This window comes from Schistocerca serialis, chromosome 2, assembly GCF_023864345.2.
Source record: "Schistocerca serialis cubense isolate TAMUIC-IGC-003099 chromosome 2, iqSchSeri2.2, whole genome shotgun sequence".
In the NCBI taxonomy this organism is placed as follows: Eukaryota; Metazoa; Arthropoda; class Insecta; order Orthoptera; family Acrididae; genus Schistocerca; species Schistocerca serialis.
In genome coordinates this window covers 564,031,519-564,051,021 of record NC_064639.1, presented here as the reverse complement: position 1 = coordinate 564,051,021, position 19,503 = coordinate 564,031,519, and the positions used below count along the sequence as shown (strand labels likewise).

General features: G+C 39.0%; 1 protein-coding gene across 1 annotated transcript in view; it reads right to left on the bottom strand.

Annotated features, from left to right (window-relative positions):
* The window catches only part of LOC126457564 (uncharacterized), a 332,561-nt gene extending 313,296 nt beyond the window's left edge, over positions 1 to 19,265 (bottom strand). The window contains exons 1-3 of the mRNA XM_050093978.1: positions 19,129 to 19,265; positions 18,588 to 18,816; positions 6,296 to 6,354 (exon numbers count right to left, since the gene is read on the bottom strand). Coding sequence (XP_049949935.1) covers positions 6,296 to 6,354; positions 18,588 to 18,773 — 245 coding nt within the window. The 5' untranslated portion in view covers positions 18,774 to 18,816; positions 19,129 to 19,265. The remainder of the gene's footprint in view (positions 1 to 6,295; positions 6,355 to 18,587; positions 18,817 to 19,128) is intronic.
* Positions 19,266 to 19,503: the final 238 nt, after the last annotated feature.

The following is a 19,503-nucleotide window of genomic DNA, read 5'->3' as shown; positions in this document are numbered from 1 at the left end:
ACGTACAGCGCAGAAATTCGTTCGCTGGTCTATTTTCCTCTCGCAGTACCGCTACGATATCTTGTATCGGTCCACTGCTAAGCACGGAAACGCCGATGCGTTGTCCCGTTTGCCTGTTGCTGAGGATAAAGCATTCGATTCTTCCGAACTTGCTTGCATGTTCGTTGATTCGGAAACCGATGAAGTGGTCGAATCGTTTCCGATTGATTTTCGTCGTGTCGCTACAGCCACAGCTGCTGACCCTGTCCTTGCTACTGTTTTACGTTTTGTTGCTACGCAATGGCCTTTGTCAAAGTCTCGGATCGCGGATCCGTTGGTTCGCCGATTTTTTGCTCACAAGGAGAGACTTTTTGTTCGACGTGGTGTTTTGTTGTTGCGTTCTGATAATGATCAGTCCAGAGTCGTGGTCCCACGTTCGTTACAGTCCTCTGTTTTACGGCTTCTTCACCAAGGACATTGGGGTATAGTGCGAACGAAACAACTTGCTCGTCAGCACTGTACTTGGTTCGGAATCGATGCTGCGATTACGAATATGTGTTCTTCGTGCCCGGCGTGTGTCGAACAACAGTCCGCACCGCCGCGGAAAGTCTTTGCGTGGCCAAAAGCCACTTCCCCTTGGCAACGCTTGCACATTGATTTTGCTGGTCCATTCTGGAATGCTCGATGGTTGGTTCTGGTCGACGCCTTCAGTAATTTTCCTTTTGTTGTCCGGATGTCTTCCACGACGTCCTCCGCCACCATCCAAGCGTTGTCTGCTATCTTTTGCATTGAAGGTCTTCCGCAGACTATTGTTTCCGACAATGGCCCACAATTCATGTCCGCAGAATTTCAGTCATTCTGCCAGGCCAATGGTATTCAACATCTGACATCCGCGCCGTTTTCGCCTCAGTCCAACGGTGCCGCTGAACGATTGGTCCGGACTTTCAAGTCACAGATGTTGAAATTGAAAGAGTCGCATTCTCGGGAGGACGCATTGTTGCTCTTTTTGTCTTCGTATCGCTCTCAGCCCCGAGATGGTCGCTCGCCGGCTGAGTTGCTCCACGGTCGTCCTCATCGCACCTTGATGTCTTTGCTGCATCCGCCGCATCAGGTTCCTGTGCAGCGGCAGACTCCTGCTTTTGCTCCAGGCGACGTTGTATTTTATCGCAACTATCGAGGTTCACGGCGTTGGCTCGCAGGGCGCATTCTTCGCTGCCTCGGCCGCGCGATGTATTTGGTTTTGGGGGCCTCTGGTGAGGTGCGTCGGCATCTCAATCAGCTGCGCCTCTGTCGTCGCTCGGGTTCTGCCGCTCCCCGTCTGCTTTCAGCGACGGTGCCGTCCGGTCAGCGCCCTGGGGACCCATCTACTGGCTCGCCTCATCCCCAGGTGTTACCGACGATGCCTTCCATTTTGCCCCATGGCGACGCGCCGCCTCCGCCGCAGCAGCAGCAGCCGCCGCCGCCGCCGCCGCTTGTTCTCCCGCCGGCGCCGCCCGCATTCGACGCTTCGTTGCAGCCGCCAAGCGCCTCCCAGGGTCACGCGCCGCCGATCGCTTCCCGTGACCAGCTGTCCTCCGCCATGGAACTCCCGCCCGCTCCGGACCACGTGACGTCATCGCGCATCGGCTACCCCGACGCAATGGAGTTTGATCCTTCGGTCACTCCTGTCTCTTTACGGGCGCATACACCGCATGTTGACGTGCACCCTGGACTAGTTTTTCGGGCGTTTCCTAGCTCCCCTCGGACCGAATGGCCGGGTGCGGGTGGCACAGCCTCGCCTGTTATTAGGCTCCCCACCTCATCGCATACGTCAACATGTGGTCCTCCCCACGGCGGGCGGAAGCCTTATCTCACGACCGTTCGCTGATTTGCGGGGGAGGAATGTGGTGTCACCGCCAGACACCACACTTGCTAGGTGGTAGCTTAAATCGGCCGCGGTCCATTTAGTACATGTCAGACCCGCGTGTCGCCACTGTGTAATCGCAGACCTAGCGCCACCACCAAGGCAGGTCTCGTGATACGAGAGAGCACTCGCCCCAGTTGTACGAGAACCTAGCTACAGCCCAGTTGTACGAGAACCTAGCTACCGACCAGATGTACGAAGCCTTTCGCTCTCATTAGCCGAGAGACAGAATAGCCATCAGCTAAGTTAATGGCTACTAACTAGCAAGGCGCCATTTGTATCAGTGCCTATAGCTTACGAGTATTCAAGAGAGATGTATTCCAAGGACTAATAAAAAGATAAGTAATAAGCATCTACATACTTTTCTTCTTATTCAATTATAAGTTCTCATGTTCCAGTACTTCACGCCCGTCTGCATTTTCAGCCATCTCAAACTTCACGGTGTCGGCCCAGCTACCGACACAACAGAAGATAGCACCTCAAACTTGTTAGTCCTCATCCACCCTGTACAGAATGCCTATATCTACCATTAACATGCCACTTGCAGACACGTGGATGGGTAATGACAGACCCTATACTTTCTGCAGAGGAGACAGTATCTGTAGGAGAAGACAGTACTTGAGGTACCTCTGGTACCTGTGTCACAGATACACATCTTTTGGGAGCTCTTCCAACACACCGATTCACAGCAATTGTCATTCAATTGAGAGTAGTCAGGGCGATTTCCATCTGCTTACTAATGTCAACCAACCCATCCAATGTTCGAGAACAGCGTTCACAGTGGGGCTGCAGTTTGGCTAGTGCACTGTATTACAGGACAGTGAACAAATAAACTTTAGATTAAGCCTGCTGACTATATTTTAATCTGTTCGGCTAGAAGTTGCTAATTCCCTATAAGAATTCAAATAAATGCACAAAACAAGATCTCTATTAAGGCAACATAAAAATCTATGTTAAATATAAGTTTCCTAATTTTTTTTAAGTTGATTATAGTTGTTAGCAAACTCAAAAACTGAATTTATGATAAATGTAGATAATATATAGGGCTGCTACCTTTTAAGGGAAAACTAGATGCAACACAATATGTTTGTTAGAATATCTGCTGCAGTAACTACATCACTAATGCTGATTTACTACAAATTACGCTTAGATTAGGCAGACAACAATGGTAGCTTCCGAAAATTCTCAGAATCACACATTCATTTGTGCTGGCATACAACGAAATTCAGAGGTCATACATCCTTTGAAAGTAACTGTGAACCACAAAAGCTGATTTGCTCCGAAATAAGTTGCATACCCAAAATGGTCATACCAGGGACATGAAAATATAGTGTTGTAAGTTTCTGAAAATCCTCAATAATAACATATTTCTTACATAACCGTACAACAAAATTTTAGAATGATTGTTTTGAACAAGGATAGGCCTATAGTTCTCAAAAATCTGAACAGAGGACAACTAAGTTTAAGTCTATAATTGACGAAAACAGTACCAATTTATGGTGGCACTAGTAAATGTTCGAAATTTCACACCAAACAAATGGGTTTCGATACAATCAATAAAAGATATGCATAAGCGATGCAGACAGTAAAATACACAAATAAAAACTTCAAATCGGCACAGTAATCTTCTAAATGTGTTATCACATAAAGGAAAATTCTGAAGTAGACATATATATAAATAAATGTGCGATTGCACGGATTTTTCACTTAGCTGTTCCTGTGCCAACTTCTACACTGGGGTGCCCATGAAGAACATCGCAGCATTAGTTTATCTTAGTCAAAATCACTGAAATGTGCAGCATCAAGAAAGCATGCCTTCTGCCTATTGCAGCTAACAATCAAGGTGCTCTTTTGCTCCAAAGACGGATTCTAACGAGTTAATCACCAAGTCATGTTTCTGTACTTCCACCAGCAAGTGCAACAGCCATATATTCCACAGAACGTCACCATTAATTGCACACCAACCCGTATATTACGATAATAAACTATCTGGGATGTTCATCAGTTGCCAAATTCTTCATGGTGGAGCATTTCTTCAAATAATTTTGCATCTGACTGTGACAAGGGCATTACAATTGCGCGCTTGACAGCGGTTTTTTTAAAAACCAGTCATCAACTGTTATGCCATTGCCATGTGCAAATGTACATATTTGTGGCTGTGAAATTTTTGTGGATCGAAGATTTTCAAATATTACAGCTACAAAGTATCTCAGTTGGATTCCAAAGATGACAATTGTTAATGTTTAATTTGGGACGAAAATGAGTGTGATTTTGGTAAAAATTTGACGTAAAAACATTTTTGTCAATAAATGTATGACTTATAAAATAATGAACTATGCGACAAATAAAAAAAAAATTATTTTGAGAGGAAAAATATGTTGAACAATATACAGGTAAATTTGGTGCCATGTTCAAAGGGAAGTGACTGAACAAGATATTCTGTCCTTAAATGGTCCTGTATTACAAACAGGCAGAATAGAATAGTGATTGTGAATTTGATAATGTTGTGCTTAGAATTCAGCTGGCTTTGGCAGTAACTCCATAAATTACTTAGGCATAACCATAGATATCACTGATCACATTCACACTTTTAAGATTTACAGGAAGCCTATCACCACTGTCATTTTAGTTCCTGTCAATTCTCAACACCAATGGACTGCCTTTCAATGATATACGGTCTAATATTCATCTCCACTAGTCATGAATTAAACAGATAACATCAAGCAAGGGTTATACTTCAGTTTTTGTGGACTCCATAAGGCATAAAGCAAGAACAACAGATCTCCTCTCCTCTTGTCCTCAAACCACCATCTCAAAATCTTAATATATGGTGCATGGTTCCTGTTTAGAAAAATCTCTTCTCTGAATGTTGCCAGAATGCTGAAATATAGAAACTTCAAAACATCATTTATGAGCACAACTCTATTGGACACTTTCTGCATCAGAAAAAGCGTAAAATATACAAAAACCACTTTTCATTGTACCAAATTCTATATAGGCCAGTCAGGCTGTGCAATATACACCCAATTGAAGTATCATCATAGAAGCCAGTGCTTTAGAAAAGGGGACTCTACTTTCGCAGATGACCCACTGGCTTTAAAAAGGCCACTTCTACAAAGATCAACATGAATTCTTACATAATATCCACAAAGATAGAAAGATGGACTACCTTAAAATAATTAAAATTAATAAACATATGTCCACCTGCACAAGCTTCGTACTGAGTGATCAGAGATAGTTCCAATACTCACCATTTCTAACTGCAGATACTACTAATAATCCCATTCAGACCATGTTGTAAATTACCTCTCGTACTCGTGCCCCGTTTTTCCTTTATTTCAGTTACTGTAGTTTCATTTGCTCTGTCAAACATTTTACTTTGTTTAGTTATTATTGTTTACATTTATCTGTTTAGCCTTACTTATTATACTGTGCCGTTTGTAATATTAGGTCAACGGCCTTGCTGCACTGGTAACACCAGTTCCCACCAGTTCACCAAAGTTAAGTGCAGTCAGGTTTGGCTACCACTTGGATGGGGCACTGTCCATGCCTGCTGAGTGCTGTTGGCAAGCAAGTTGCACTCAGCCCTTGTGAGGTCAATTGAGAAGCTACTTGACTGAGAAGTTGTGACATAGCTCACAAAAACTGACAACGGCCGGGAGAGCAGTGCGCTGGCTGCATGCTCCTCCATAGTCGCATCTGTTGATGCCTAAGGGCTGAGGATGACACAGCAGCCAGTCAGTGCTGTTGGGCTTTCAACACCTGTTCGGACAGTGTCGGTTTGTATATTGAACCTTTATGGACAAGATTATCTTGTTCAATCATCATGCTTCGAGCGTCATAACCAAATTTTACTAAATGTTGTTCAACTTATTTTTCCTCTCGAAACAATTACTGTAATTTGTCATGTAGTTCACTAATTAATGAGTTACATTTTTTTTTATCCCCGCAAATATTTTACTTCACATTTTTATAGGAATAATCACTTTCGATTTAGTACCAAAACAAACATTAACAGGTGTCACCTTTGGAAACCAACTATGACACTCCGTAGTTGCACTATTCTAAAATCCTTGATCCCCAAAAAATCACAGCCACACACATGTATCCTTGTACTTGACAATTGTGTAACAGCCAAAAACTGATTTGTAAAATAAAAAGTACTGTAGAATATTACAGTGCTGTGTGTTTTTTCATTTACAAAGAAAACATGTAACACATTTTGAACTTTTTCTCTCTGAATGCGTAACAGCTTTATCTTAAAAAATATTGTATATTTCTCCAATCGTAACAAACGTAATTAACAGAAAGTGGACTCACTCTCAACACCATTACGTAATTCCTGATTCAGCACACTTTAAAGAAAAAAATATTGTAATGCTGTTAATGGTATCAAATGATATTTATACTTACCCATCTGGACTGAACACCATTAAAAAAGTTGATCTCGTTTGTGCAGGAAGTTCACATCTCTGGAAAAAAAAAAGTTTTAATGAAGGACACAAATGAAGACATTACAAAAAACAAAAGATATTTATCACAATTTTTAGGTTTGCAGATTTTTCATGATAACTTAACCTCTTCAGTTCTGTTAGTAAAAAAATATCTTTATTAATCTAATATTTCTATTACATGTAACTGACAATGTAGAGCACTGACACTTGCTGCAGCAGTTAATGAATGACATCTCGATGAACAAAGCACTGTCACATGTATCTTTGATGATACATGGGTTCGGCATGCAGAAAAAGTCACCAGTTCCACGTGTCGTCCACAATACATAGGAAGCGAAGAGCATAAGGTGACAGACATTGCAACTGGCATCACATTCATAGATCAGAGCAGGAAAGAAGCTAACAATGGTATTAGCTGTTTTGCTCATTATTTTTGTATAACTTAGACTTGTAAATTACAGGAGTACGAAATACACAGTTAATTTGAACTTGCTTTCACGAGATCTGCTGAACAGACACTCACGCAAATTCGGACTAGCTGTCCTTCCATAACGACCAAAATAGTGCTTTCAATTAACAAAGCATTTACTAGTTGTGCTCCCTTTTCAGTTTCTGCCCAGTACTTGCAATAACTCCACTCTGGTTGAGAATGGAAATACTCCAACATTGTTTCAGCCAGGATACTCTATTTGTATACAACATGAAATCCCTCACTGCCCAAAAACTGAATAAAAGCCTTCTCTTTACGTTAACTGGTCATTCATTTTAAATTCTCTCATGGGCATTTCCAAATATTTGCATGTGTAGCTGGTTCCAGCCAGAAGTTCCTCTGACAATCAGTAGTTTCCTATTTGTCTTCTTCTTCTAGCAACAGACAGCCTATTTAGAAACATGGCTTGTTTTAACACAGATCTTCTATCAATCAGACTGTTCAACTGACAATCTCATTAATACATTTACTACAGGAACAGAAGGAGTTGCAGCCACAGCAGTGGTTACTGAAAAATAAGTTCCATGGACCAATGTATTTTTGAATCATTTTCTTTATGCTGGACTGTACAGCAGACACCACAAGCAGAGATAACGATACTGATTGACAGAGGTTTTGACTAAAACACATTCATCTTCATTAATCCTGCAATACCAGTGGAGAAAGTGGTTTGTCACTTATAAAAGAAATTTGCAGGTGAGAAAATATGGGAGTTTTATAACAAGTCTAATCAATGAATTCTGTTTAGAAGTTCTGTCAAATAGTACGACAACACCTAAAAAGGTTTTTCTTCACTCTCCGTGGCTAACTTTGAAATGCTGTTTCCAAAGACTTTGTCCAGAGCCAAATTATATACAAAACCCTGTCCCTGTATCACAGCAGGCATTAAAAATGCCTACAGAACTCATTAAAAAAATTGTTCTCAAATGGAAATATGTGAAGATCCTTTACCTGTAGAATAAGCAATGACTTATGGGAAGCTAGACTGAAAAATAATAGCGTAGAAAATATTACTGGGAAATTATAGCTCAATAAGGCAGTTCAGCAACAAGGGAGAATAAGCCATGGAAAAAAAAACACCGCCACACACTGACCATTTTACAAAAATTTAAGTAAAACAACAATTGTAAAGTTTACAAATTAGACACTACTAAGTATGAATGAAAGTACAAATTCAACTGCTTATAATAGTTTATGATTCATCACACATAATGACAATGGCTTCTCATAGTTGCTCAGTATGACTCGATTATGTTGAGGTTGGGGTTGTTTGGGGGAAGAGACCAAACAGCTAGGTCATCGGTCTCATCGGATTAGGGAAGGAAGTTGGCCGTGCCCTTTCAGAGGAACCATCCCAGCATTTGCCTGTGGCGATTTAGGGAAATCACGGAAAACCTAAATCAGGATGGCCAGACGCGAGATTGAACCGTCGTCCTCCCGAAGGCAAGTCCAGTGTGCTACCACTGCACCACCTTGCTCGGTCAATTATGTTGACTCAATGTTGATAATGCTATCACAACCAGTTATTGAATGACAAACTGTCACACTACAGCTTTGAAGCTCCGAATTCTCAGCCGTTGTAACAGACAGATCTGTAGCTCTAGGGCTCGTTAGGTTGGAAGGTGACAATTCGGTTGCAAGTTAACAAACAACAAATGGAAATATGGAGTAACAGACTAACCTGTAGTGTAGTGAGAGATGTACGATCATCCTCTATATAAACCTTTCTGAAGATTTTAATACTGTTTATCATGCAAGCCTTTAGGATATATTTACGGCACTGAGAACTCATGAGGTAGAAAAAGTGTCAGCGGCCAATGGAATGTTAACTTCAATCTTTCCTCCTTAAACAGTGCACCAACAATCACATAATTTATTGGGTACATGCGTGTAAAAGTGAGAGACGTAAAGGAATATTCATTTACATCCATTTATCAAGTCTCAAGGAGGAACTTTAAACATTTAGCTCTGTACAACACATGTTTAAGACCTGTGGTCCCAGTTTAGAAGAATATCTGGATGAAGCATTCTATAGATATATACCTAGCAGAATAGTTGATGATGGAATGAAGCGTTTGTGGTACACTGTCCCAGTAAATATATTTGCAAATAAACAGTCATCACTATGTAAGTGTAAAACAAAACATGTGGCTAGTGATAAGAGGTGCTCAATGACGTGCTCTTTGCAATCAACAGGGCAATGTATGAAGTTTTCAGTGACTACTGTAACAAATACTTATCAAAAGGTTTTTTTCAACAAAGGAAATCGGCTCATATCTGTAAAGGCCATTAGTGCCACCAAAGTTAGATTCCAGACATTTGTGGGTGACATAGGAAATGATATTGTGTAGTAAGGCAGAAGCAGTAATGCTGAAATCCATTTTCAAATTTTTATTTATAAAGGAAATACAGGAGTACTTCCCAAGCTTAATACTCACACCACAGCAAAATTGAGTGTCAGTGGTTTGAGAAAGACCTGCAGTCAAAATTAATCAATACTCCCCCACGTGGTTTAATCTATATAAGATTCCATAAAGAATTTTCAGATGACTTAGCCCCTCTGTTAACCAGATCACTCAAGGATAGTAATTTGTAATACACTGTAGCTCCCTCAGACATAAAACTTTAACCTGACACTAGGAGCAAGCACAGCTCACACCTGTCTACGAGGACAGGAGAAATGATTCACAAACTACCAATCAATATCACTGATATCCACCTGTTTCAGCAGAACCTCAAAACATAGGAATTCTGGCCCCAAATGTAATCAGGTATCTCGACCATAATCATCTCCAGCATGCCAACCAGAATGGATTCCAAGCCATTGATGATGCAAAACCCAACCTGCGCTCTTTCTCACATGATATCCTCAAATTATGGATCAAATCAAACTTCTGGATGCAGATTCAAATTAAACTTCTGGATGCAGATTTAATAACTTCTGATATGTAAATGACTTGATGCAGTTTAGTTATTTGCACATACCATGGATCATAATCATGAACTAATATTGTGATGTGGTTCAAGTCACTTTTACAACATAGGAGTTCCTAGAATAAGACTTGCAAAGTACATCATGTCATTTTTTCATTTCCTGCAAAAATGCATCTGTACTAACAAGTCTTTACACTGATGAACAATTATTAATATCCAATAAACACAGTGTCCTCTAGAAACATTTGATTGCTGTGCTGTGTCAAGTTACTGTTCCACAAACTGCAGTGCACAGACAGCTTCCACAATGCTCAAACCTGTATTTTGTGTCCGCTGAGCTGAGACTTACTTATTACTGATGGAATATTTTTAACGTGAGAAATTTTCTTTTGATATCACACTGAAAGCTAACAAACACAAAAAATATGGGAAGTGCGATTGGCAATAATACGTCAAGTATGGAGGGTGAATACAAAAATTACACTCTTGGAAGGCAACATAATTCAGAAAGAGAAGTGAAAGAAACAGGTTACGAAGAAGAAGAAGAAGAAGAAGAAGAAGAAGAAGAAGAGAAATTCTGGAAAATGTTACGTTGCAAAAAACTGATAAGAAATTTAGTTCTAAGAAAATTGAAGTCAGCACGGAATATTGCACAAAGGAATGTTTTTATAAAAATACACCCAAAACACCAAAAAAATGTACATGAAAGATTTTGGGCTATAGGTGAAAATAATATGGAAGATACACTGATTTTAAGTTTACTTGAAAAGAAGGAAATATTTTGAACATATAATGGAACAAAGTCTGGTTGGAATCATAGCTCTTCATACATTTTCATCTAAAATGCAAAAAGAATAGTACACTACTGTAGTCTATAAATCCCTGTTCCAGAAAGTTTTGCAAGTTACAAAGCATCATTTAAAAATGGTTTTAAAGGTGTCCGATCTCACTGGGACCAGTTTCCTTCCAAACATCCATCACATTTTTGCCAAGACAAATTTCAATGGCAAGATTTTGCAACCCAGGCCTTAGTGTTGCAAAATTATTCCACTCTTTCCAAAATAATGCTCTGCATGAAATTAATATGACACTCCAGTTGAGGCCACAACTTATCAAGTCCTTCAGAAAGAATAGTCAGTATTCATTTTGTTAAAAGAAAAGAAAAAATTCCTTGACGTCTATATTTATGTGCTGCTCCATGACTCTGCTGTCAATATCTTTATTCTTGGCTTGTATGTAACTTCTGTGGTGTTCCCCCCCCCCCCCCCCCCCTTTCGTATCCAGGGTGTAATTACAAAGCTAATAAAATGTTTTCTTGCCTTTAAAATAATATTTTTCATCACATTTCAAACCAAGAACTGATACCTGTGATTTCCGTTCCAAATGTGAATTTATACTGAGCATCAAAACAAATAGTTTATGAAATAGTACATGAAGACACTAAAGTCTCCCAGTACAATAAACTAAAAGAGGTCAGCCAAACTTCTAAGCACTGGTACCTCAGTGGTTGAATTTGATCTACATCTACATTTATACTCCGCAAGCCACCCAACTGTGTGTGGCACAGGGCACTTTACGTGCCACTGTCATTACATCCCTTTCCTGTTCCACCCGCGTAAGGTTCGCGGGAAAAACGAGTGCCGGAAAGCCTCCGTGCGCGCTCGAATCTCCCTAATTTTACATTCATGATTGCCTCGGAAGGTATAAGTAGGGGGAAGCAATATATTCGATACCTCATCCAGAAACATACCCTCTCAAAATCTGGACAGCAAGCTACACCGCGATGCAGAGTGCCTCTCTTGCAGAGTCTGCCACTTGAGTTTGCTATACATTTCCGTAACGCTATCACACTTACCAAACAACCCTGTGATGAAACGCGCCGCTCTTCTTTGGATCTTCTCTATCTCCTCTGTCAACCTGACCTGGTACGGATCCCACACTGATGAGCAATACTCAAATATAGGCTGAACGAGCGTTCTGTAAGCCACCTCCTTTGTTGATGGACTACATTTTCTAAGGACTCTCCCAATGAATCTCACCCTGGCACCCGCCTTACCACAGAACTTGTCTCTGTCTAAACTCTTCATTACTCCACGATTCTACAGGAAGCTTTCTATGTACTATCTAATATTCACTGTCACAATGAACAATCAAGTAAACTTTATTGTTTTTAGAAGGTACAGCAAAAAATTCAGGTTCTGTTTGTTCCTTCATATATGATTTTGTGAGTAGTAAAGCTCCAGGATCCATACAATATTAAAACCATTGTATTTCTATCAGACACATGACCAGAAAAAAATAAAAATATGAGTATGTTAAGATCTTGCACTCGAGTTTCAGAATCAAGAAACTTAACCAACTTTTTATACATACAAAATTTAAAACGTGTGATTTCAGCTACGTCGTCACTCCAGAGAAAGCCTCAATTATAGTACACTAATCTCAGAAAAAATGAAATGCTACCATGCAATTATATTTTTGGGATTAGTTAACACTGTGACATCACACTGATAAGACTCATCATGTTATTAACATTAGGAAGATACAAGCCTTTTTTAAGAAGAGTGATAAGTATTATCACCAACATCACAAAAACTGAAAAGAAGAATTACACTAAAACAACATCCAAAAGAATAGAGGGATTTTGGATGGAGCTGTTCTTGTTACTAATGCCTTCACACACACTAAAAGCTTGAAATCATCAGACCACAGAGGAGAAAAATAGTGGTTTGCTTGGGCCCCAACTGTAACTTCAAAATGCACACTGTTTATAAAAAATATTATCACATTGTGTCATTTATGTAGCTGTATTGCATCACACTTCGAATAATATATCAATGGCTAGCGTTGTTCACAAGGCCCAAGTATTTTTTGTTTACATACAGTTCATCTATACTTAATCATGTCTCTCTCTCTCTCTCTCTCTCTCTCTCTCTCTCTCTCATCTGCCCCCCCCCCCCCCTTACACACACATATATACAAATTAGATTAGTAAACATTTAGAAATTCTTCTACAGCACAGTAGTGATCGAGAAGTAGCTAGGATTCCATTTGTGTATGAAGTTACTTTTATTCTTAACATCACTGGGTTTGCTTTACTTTTACTACTTCCACTGATTAATGCATTATGGCATCCTACTGTGAAGTAACTTGGTATTGAGGAAGAAAATGCTTTTGTTGGAGAGAAGATATTAATAGGTAGTGTACACTTCAATACCTCTTGTAGCCAGCTCTAAGCTGTTGTGCGTGCTGACAAGTGTATCATAACACATTTCCACTCTCATGAAGTTTGTTGTCTACGACCAATCACTATTCGAAAACAACGGAGGCATTCATAAATAAAATATCAGAATGCAAAATAGCGTATACTATACTTTACTCAGCCTTAACGTGAAACAAATAAGTGAACTATTCAGCCATAAAAACCACCAACATCATTAATGTAAATATGATTGTATAGGGTGTCAAAATTTATGAGTGGATTGAGGATTTCTTTTTAGGGTTCGGGGCAACCTGTTATCATGGAAGGACAACTATCAATAAATGTCAAAATAACTTCAGACATGCTCCAGGGAAGTGCGCTGGGCCATTTTCTGTTCTTGTTTTATATTAATAAACTGCAGACAATATTAATAGTATATTTAGACATTCTGCGGATGAATCAGTTATCTATATTGAAATTCTGTCTGAAAAAGAGAACTACACAAATCAGATTACAATAGCATATTTCAAAGTGGTGAAAAGAGTGACAACATGCTTCAATGCATAGAAATATAAAACTGTGCACTTCTCAGTAAAAGTGTGCACTTTTAAGAATGCAAAATCATTTTACACTGATCCCATGACTACAATCCCAATGAGTGACAACTGGAATCAGTCAACTTATACAAATACTTGGTATAACAATTTGTAGGGATATGAAATGGAATAATCGCAAACCCCTCAGCTGCAGGCAAGGCAGGCAGCACGAGACAGGGAAAATGCAATCAGTATACAAAGGACATCACTCACTCATAACACATTCATGCCTACCATTCTAGAATAATGCTGAAGTGTGTTGGACCCATACTAAATATAACTAATAGGAGGCATTGAATGTACAGGTAGGGCAGTATGAATTGCTACAGGTTTCCTTGAGACATGGCAAAGCAAGATAGAAATACCACAAGTCAGACATTTTAAGATAGATGCCAACTGTCTAGCAAAAGCTTACTCACAAAGTTCAAAGAACAGGTATTAAGCAGAGAACATAAAATATAACCTCCTACATTCTGTTCATATAGGAACTGCAAATACAAGAAATCTTGAGTTACTTATTGATTAATAATTACAATGCTTGTTGGTATTTTTCATGCTTTTTAAATAAAGTTGGGTGGTATTTTCTTCTATTAGTTTTGAACTAACGATATTTTTTGGAATTTTCTCGAGTATTTGAAATAAACATATAAAAGTAGGTTTTTACAATGACAAAAATTTATCTTGGGGTACACGACACATCAATCTATATGGCAATTTTTCATGTTGACATGCCTTAGTTTCGGTGATCCATAACTTGTCACATTACTACCTAACCTAGGGCTTGTCTGTCGCAGATCAAGTTTTCTTCCCACTCTCCATTTAAGAAACAAATCAATTCAAAGCCTGCCAAAAGAAAACAAAGCTGCATCCTCATTGTCTCGTCGGGAAACCTCTTTCTCTTGAAAAAATGTTTCATGTGGTGTGTTGCAACATGTTACAAACTTTGTTTCTTGTCACTGTTTCTGTCCATCCTGGTGGCAAACATTTCTCATTGGTATTTTCATCGACTGCAATGCTACGTTGTATTATTCTTTCATATTGTTATAACTAATGATGAAGAAACCGTAATTACATGTGGTGTTTCGTTATTAAAACACTGAAGGGCCCACAAATGAGATGAAAGATGTCAGTGGTGGAAGGGAAAAAAAAAGGTCGAGCAGACATGCTGTTACTAGCCTATTCAGTTCTGAGCCTTGCATATTTCGCATTTCAAAGCAAGCTATTGTAAGTGACCTTACTTTTTTGGGTCTAGTGCAGCAGGGGATACAACCCGTCGGCTTTGGACAATGACGTCAGAAGTCGCCAGAGAGCAGTTTGCCATTTTCGCTTTTGCCGTTATGTTTCATTTTCGTTTTTTTTACTGATTGCTTAATAAAGTGGATCTGTTTATTCTATCTCGTGAGATTTTTTTTTAAAAAAGCCAAAAACCACTTATCAGCCACTGGAGGGAGCTACAACACTAAGAAGAATCGCTTCTCGATTGGCCACTTGTGACGTCATAGTCCAAAGCCGACGGGTTGTATCCCCTGCTGCACTAGTCCCACTTTTTTCCTACACATTTTTGTCAGCATTCTACCAAATGTAGTAACAGTTCTATACAGAGAATCTTTTTGATTACTACTGTTCTCGTACTGCTTGCTCTGTATATTGCACAATCAGTATACAGTTCAGTGTAATGATGGCCCAACAGTCTGCTGCCTCATTCACTACCTGTTTTTAACTTAATACAGCACGCAAAAAAGCAACACCTATCAACTCTATATAGCAGATGAAAACGCAACATATAAATAGGCACTAGGGCGGCACAGCAGTGAACATTGGTAGCTTGCCTCAACCACTGTTTTCTTTGAACTGTACAGGGGTTTCCCTGTTTCAAAACATGTTTCCAAATAGTGTATACATATAGCAGTCAGAAACACGTTTTGACAAACTGCCACAAGCAGCATCCAGTGAAAGAATCTGGTACACCATAAGAGCACTTTTGCCGTGACACTGATTCTCTCCATGCTCCACAAGTGAAAAAAGTATACCGCTATAAACAGCACCATGAGAAGTAGCCTCAGCTATGCATATCACAGTGGTGTGTATGTTATGGATACAGAAGCAGACACTTTTAATGAACAGTAGGCCTAAACAAATATAGCCCAATGATCAAAAGGAATATTTACACAGACAATACATTCAACATCCCTATCAGCGAAGAAGTTATAATTTACACACAGTAAATATGGCGCAGAAAACAGCTCCTTGTCTTTTATTCATTTCCATTGCAGTACTCTCTAGGGAGCTCAAATAACTAACAGTACTGATACTGTAATTATTTGAAAAATTTTTGATACCAGTACAACAAAGTACAGATCACGGCCACCAATAATTGGATTTTCAGGCATTATTTAAAGAATAATATGTAACACACTGTAAGATCCTTAGTAAAAATTAAATATTAGAAAAATTGTTTGGCCAAAGTTATAGTACATATTGGGCCTCAATATTGTAGCTGGTAATGAACTGAACTGCGAGTTGTTTCTTGGCCTAGCAAATGCTTTTGATATCTTCATCTATAACCGGTTACTAGTGAAGAAGGCAACACGAATCATAAACGGGTTAGCACGAGTGAATACTACAGAGAAATTTTCCAGAAGGCATAGTTAAAAATCTGTTTCATCACACTACCTACATACATGAATGCAGTCTCAAAAGCAGTCATCAATATGCTTCTATTTCTGTTATCAAATATGAAACAAGGCTGTTTTTAACGTGAAAACACAAGGATCACAACAACTAAAAAAGTGTGTTATAGATTTCCATTCATTGGCTGTGATGCAGTACTGATAGTGCGTTGTGGCTTCTGACTTTCATTGTATAGACATAAATTTATGCTTCATATCACTGTTACCTTTAATTTTTCATTGATCATTTGGTATTTGTTTCCCCTTTCCATTATCTTGCTGATACGGATTCTACCCATGCCGAGTGTTTCCCCTTTTCAATATCTTGATGGATTCTATCCATACCAACACTCGGCATGGTGGCTTATGGAAGCGACTGTAATCCATTTCCCATTTACAGTCATTCCCATCAGAAACTAACCTGCATGTCAACTTAGATTGCACAAATTGCAAGTAACCATAGCCTTGTCATTAAATGCGAGAGATAAATTACTCTCCCGTGAGTTTGGCCTACATGTTCAAAATAGAGATTTCACTACTGCACAATGCAATGTGTCTGGATGTACTTTGTAATTTCAGTTATAGGGAAGAGTGGATTAAATTTGGTGCAAATGTTTATGACTATGGAGTCTTTTTAAAATTAAATAAAGCAATCACAAAGCAGGGTTCAAATTTTGCTATACTATGGTGTTTTAAATATGGAGCAGTTGTTGCCAATGATAACTCTAAATGCCCTGCAACACTACACATGGATCTTTATTTCACATTTGTTAGTTTCACCAACTCATTTCCAATCAATTTTAAATTCTATAGTACTGATAGTTCTCTAATCACAAACAAGATTGCAGTGGGTACTGGAGAGAGAGAGAGGGGGGGGGGGGGGGAGGAGAGAGAAAGGAGGGAGAACACTTCACTCATGTACATAACACAGTCATTTGCATTTTTCTTAGTTTATTCAGTTAATAATTATGTAATCTGCACCAAAATAATCAGACACTTGTTTACTGTCAACTACACATTTCCAAATTTACCTTGAAGTTCTAGTCTTTATCATGAAAAGTGCTTTACATAAGGCAATGGGTGTCTCAATAGCCTATAGCAAGAACATACACATTAGGCAATGTTAAAGATCAATGTTACTACAATGTTCATTTTCCAGACTCATTGGCTTCACCAACTCTGAAAAAAATTATCACCTTTCAATCTCTGGCAACACTACAGATCAGTCTGCTATGACAACCATGATTTCAGGGGGAATTCAACACCAGTACCACACTGTAGGGAAATGTCTCACACAAATTGATACAGTAACTGCACTGCAATACTGGTTCCTATTGCAGAGGTATGGCACATTCTCACCTCAAGGTAGGCTATACTCAGAATCTTTTTTCTTCAGCCAACAAGAAATGTAAACAAGTGACCAAACAAAAATTAAGTGAATTTTTTTGTTTTTATTATAAGAATTAATTAAAAACTTTTTTCCTTGCATTTCCATTAAAAAAAAGAAGTTATCTTGACTGTTTCCATTACTTGCATTGCAACCAGAACCTTCTCGTACCAGTACACTATTAAGCCACTGTACTTCCTTATAAGATAGGGCCTATATAATGCTTCAAACTGGAAAACTGGATTACTACTTGCAATCCAGCCTTGAAGATAAAGATTCCTAAACCAGACCTCAAGCTTCACTGTAGTTCATAGTCACAATAACAAAAATTAAAGCAGAAGTATGACTGGGGGGCTGGGAAAAGGCCGTGGGGAGGGACTTAAGTTTTGAGATAATCTACAACGCAGAGAATGAAGGTTTTACTACACATTACTAAACATATTTAAGACTAACTGCAACGAAATGTTTCCACAATGCAATGGTTCATCAAAACATTTAAACTGTTACGACTGTAAAATTTCCTTACACCTAACAAATGATCGAAGAATCATTTTAGTAGCTAGCGCTTTGCAAGAAGCCAAACGTACTGAACTGTTGGAAGCAGATCCTTGAAAGCAAAATTATGTATAAATGTTTTCAGTACGTCGAGCTCGCTAGCTCTCAAATATCGAAGAAACGGCATCTTTTTTTGACACTTACCTTTCTGCAGTAACATCAGAAAATAGTATCACAATTCAAAACTTGCCCGCCCCCACCCCCCTGTCGCCCCCTTATGCTATATCGGTCCAAAAACACAATTAACAGTGATTTTCATTGAAACCATGCACGAACAACTAATTGCACACGAACTATTTTTGGACACGATTAATAACACTATATTCCACAAAAACTCTATAGTAACTGATACACTTGTCAAACAAGGTTTTGCACTGTCGAAAGCACAGCCAGAAAACATTACTCAATGTTAGCTAACCATTTCCAGATAATTCTTCGTCACAAGTTTATCTTCAGCAACTGCTTCAAAGTCGGGATTAGCTCTTCCTAAGTTATAGCCAAGCTCCCTGTAAGTAAGTCCTTTGTAGACATTGTTTTTAATTTTTCTTGGGACAACGCGAGGCTTCTTGCTGAAGTCCACTGGTTTGTCACTGTTTCCATACATTCCATAAGTATTATGAAGCAGTAGTGTTCACCAATGACCCAACCTGAAAAGTAGATCAATCAATATTATCTAAGCATTGCCTATTTATTATAAGTGCATCACAACTTCAAACTGACATTCCATGTACATGATTATTTCGTTAGATTATAACACAAATCATGATACGTTCTCGACAATCTCTCTAAACAAGTTACCTTAAAATAGTACATAAAGAAGCTGTTTTTAAAAAAAATTTACGTCGCAATAAGCTCCTTCCGAATACTATTGCAACCAACACAAACTTCTACATAGAGCGACGCTCTTGGACTTCTTCCTCCTACCCTATTCTAACAGAATGAGTTGGAAGTACACTTACCGTTCCTTTTACTTTTACGTTTTTCGCACTGTGTCTATAACATTCAGTTTCGTACACGGCAAAATCTTTACAAATTCAATGCATCACGATGTATTCAAATATACAAGCCATATTGTACTCCTATTGGAATAATGCCAGAAACTGTATCGAAACGAAATATCGACAGACACGACCATCGATTTCGTTTCAGTGAATTCCTGTAACATGAGAATGCTTCGAACTGTGCTCACCTGCCGCTAAGTAACTCGCAGTTCACTACTGAAATCAGCATTTTTTAAATTTTTTTAATGCTGACGAAGGCAGTGTTTTTCAAGAAACCGTAAGCCTATACGTCAATTCCGCATTTCCAAAAACCTAGAGGAAAAGAAAAATTCT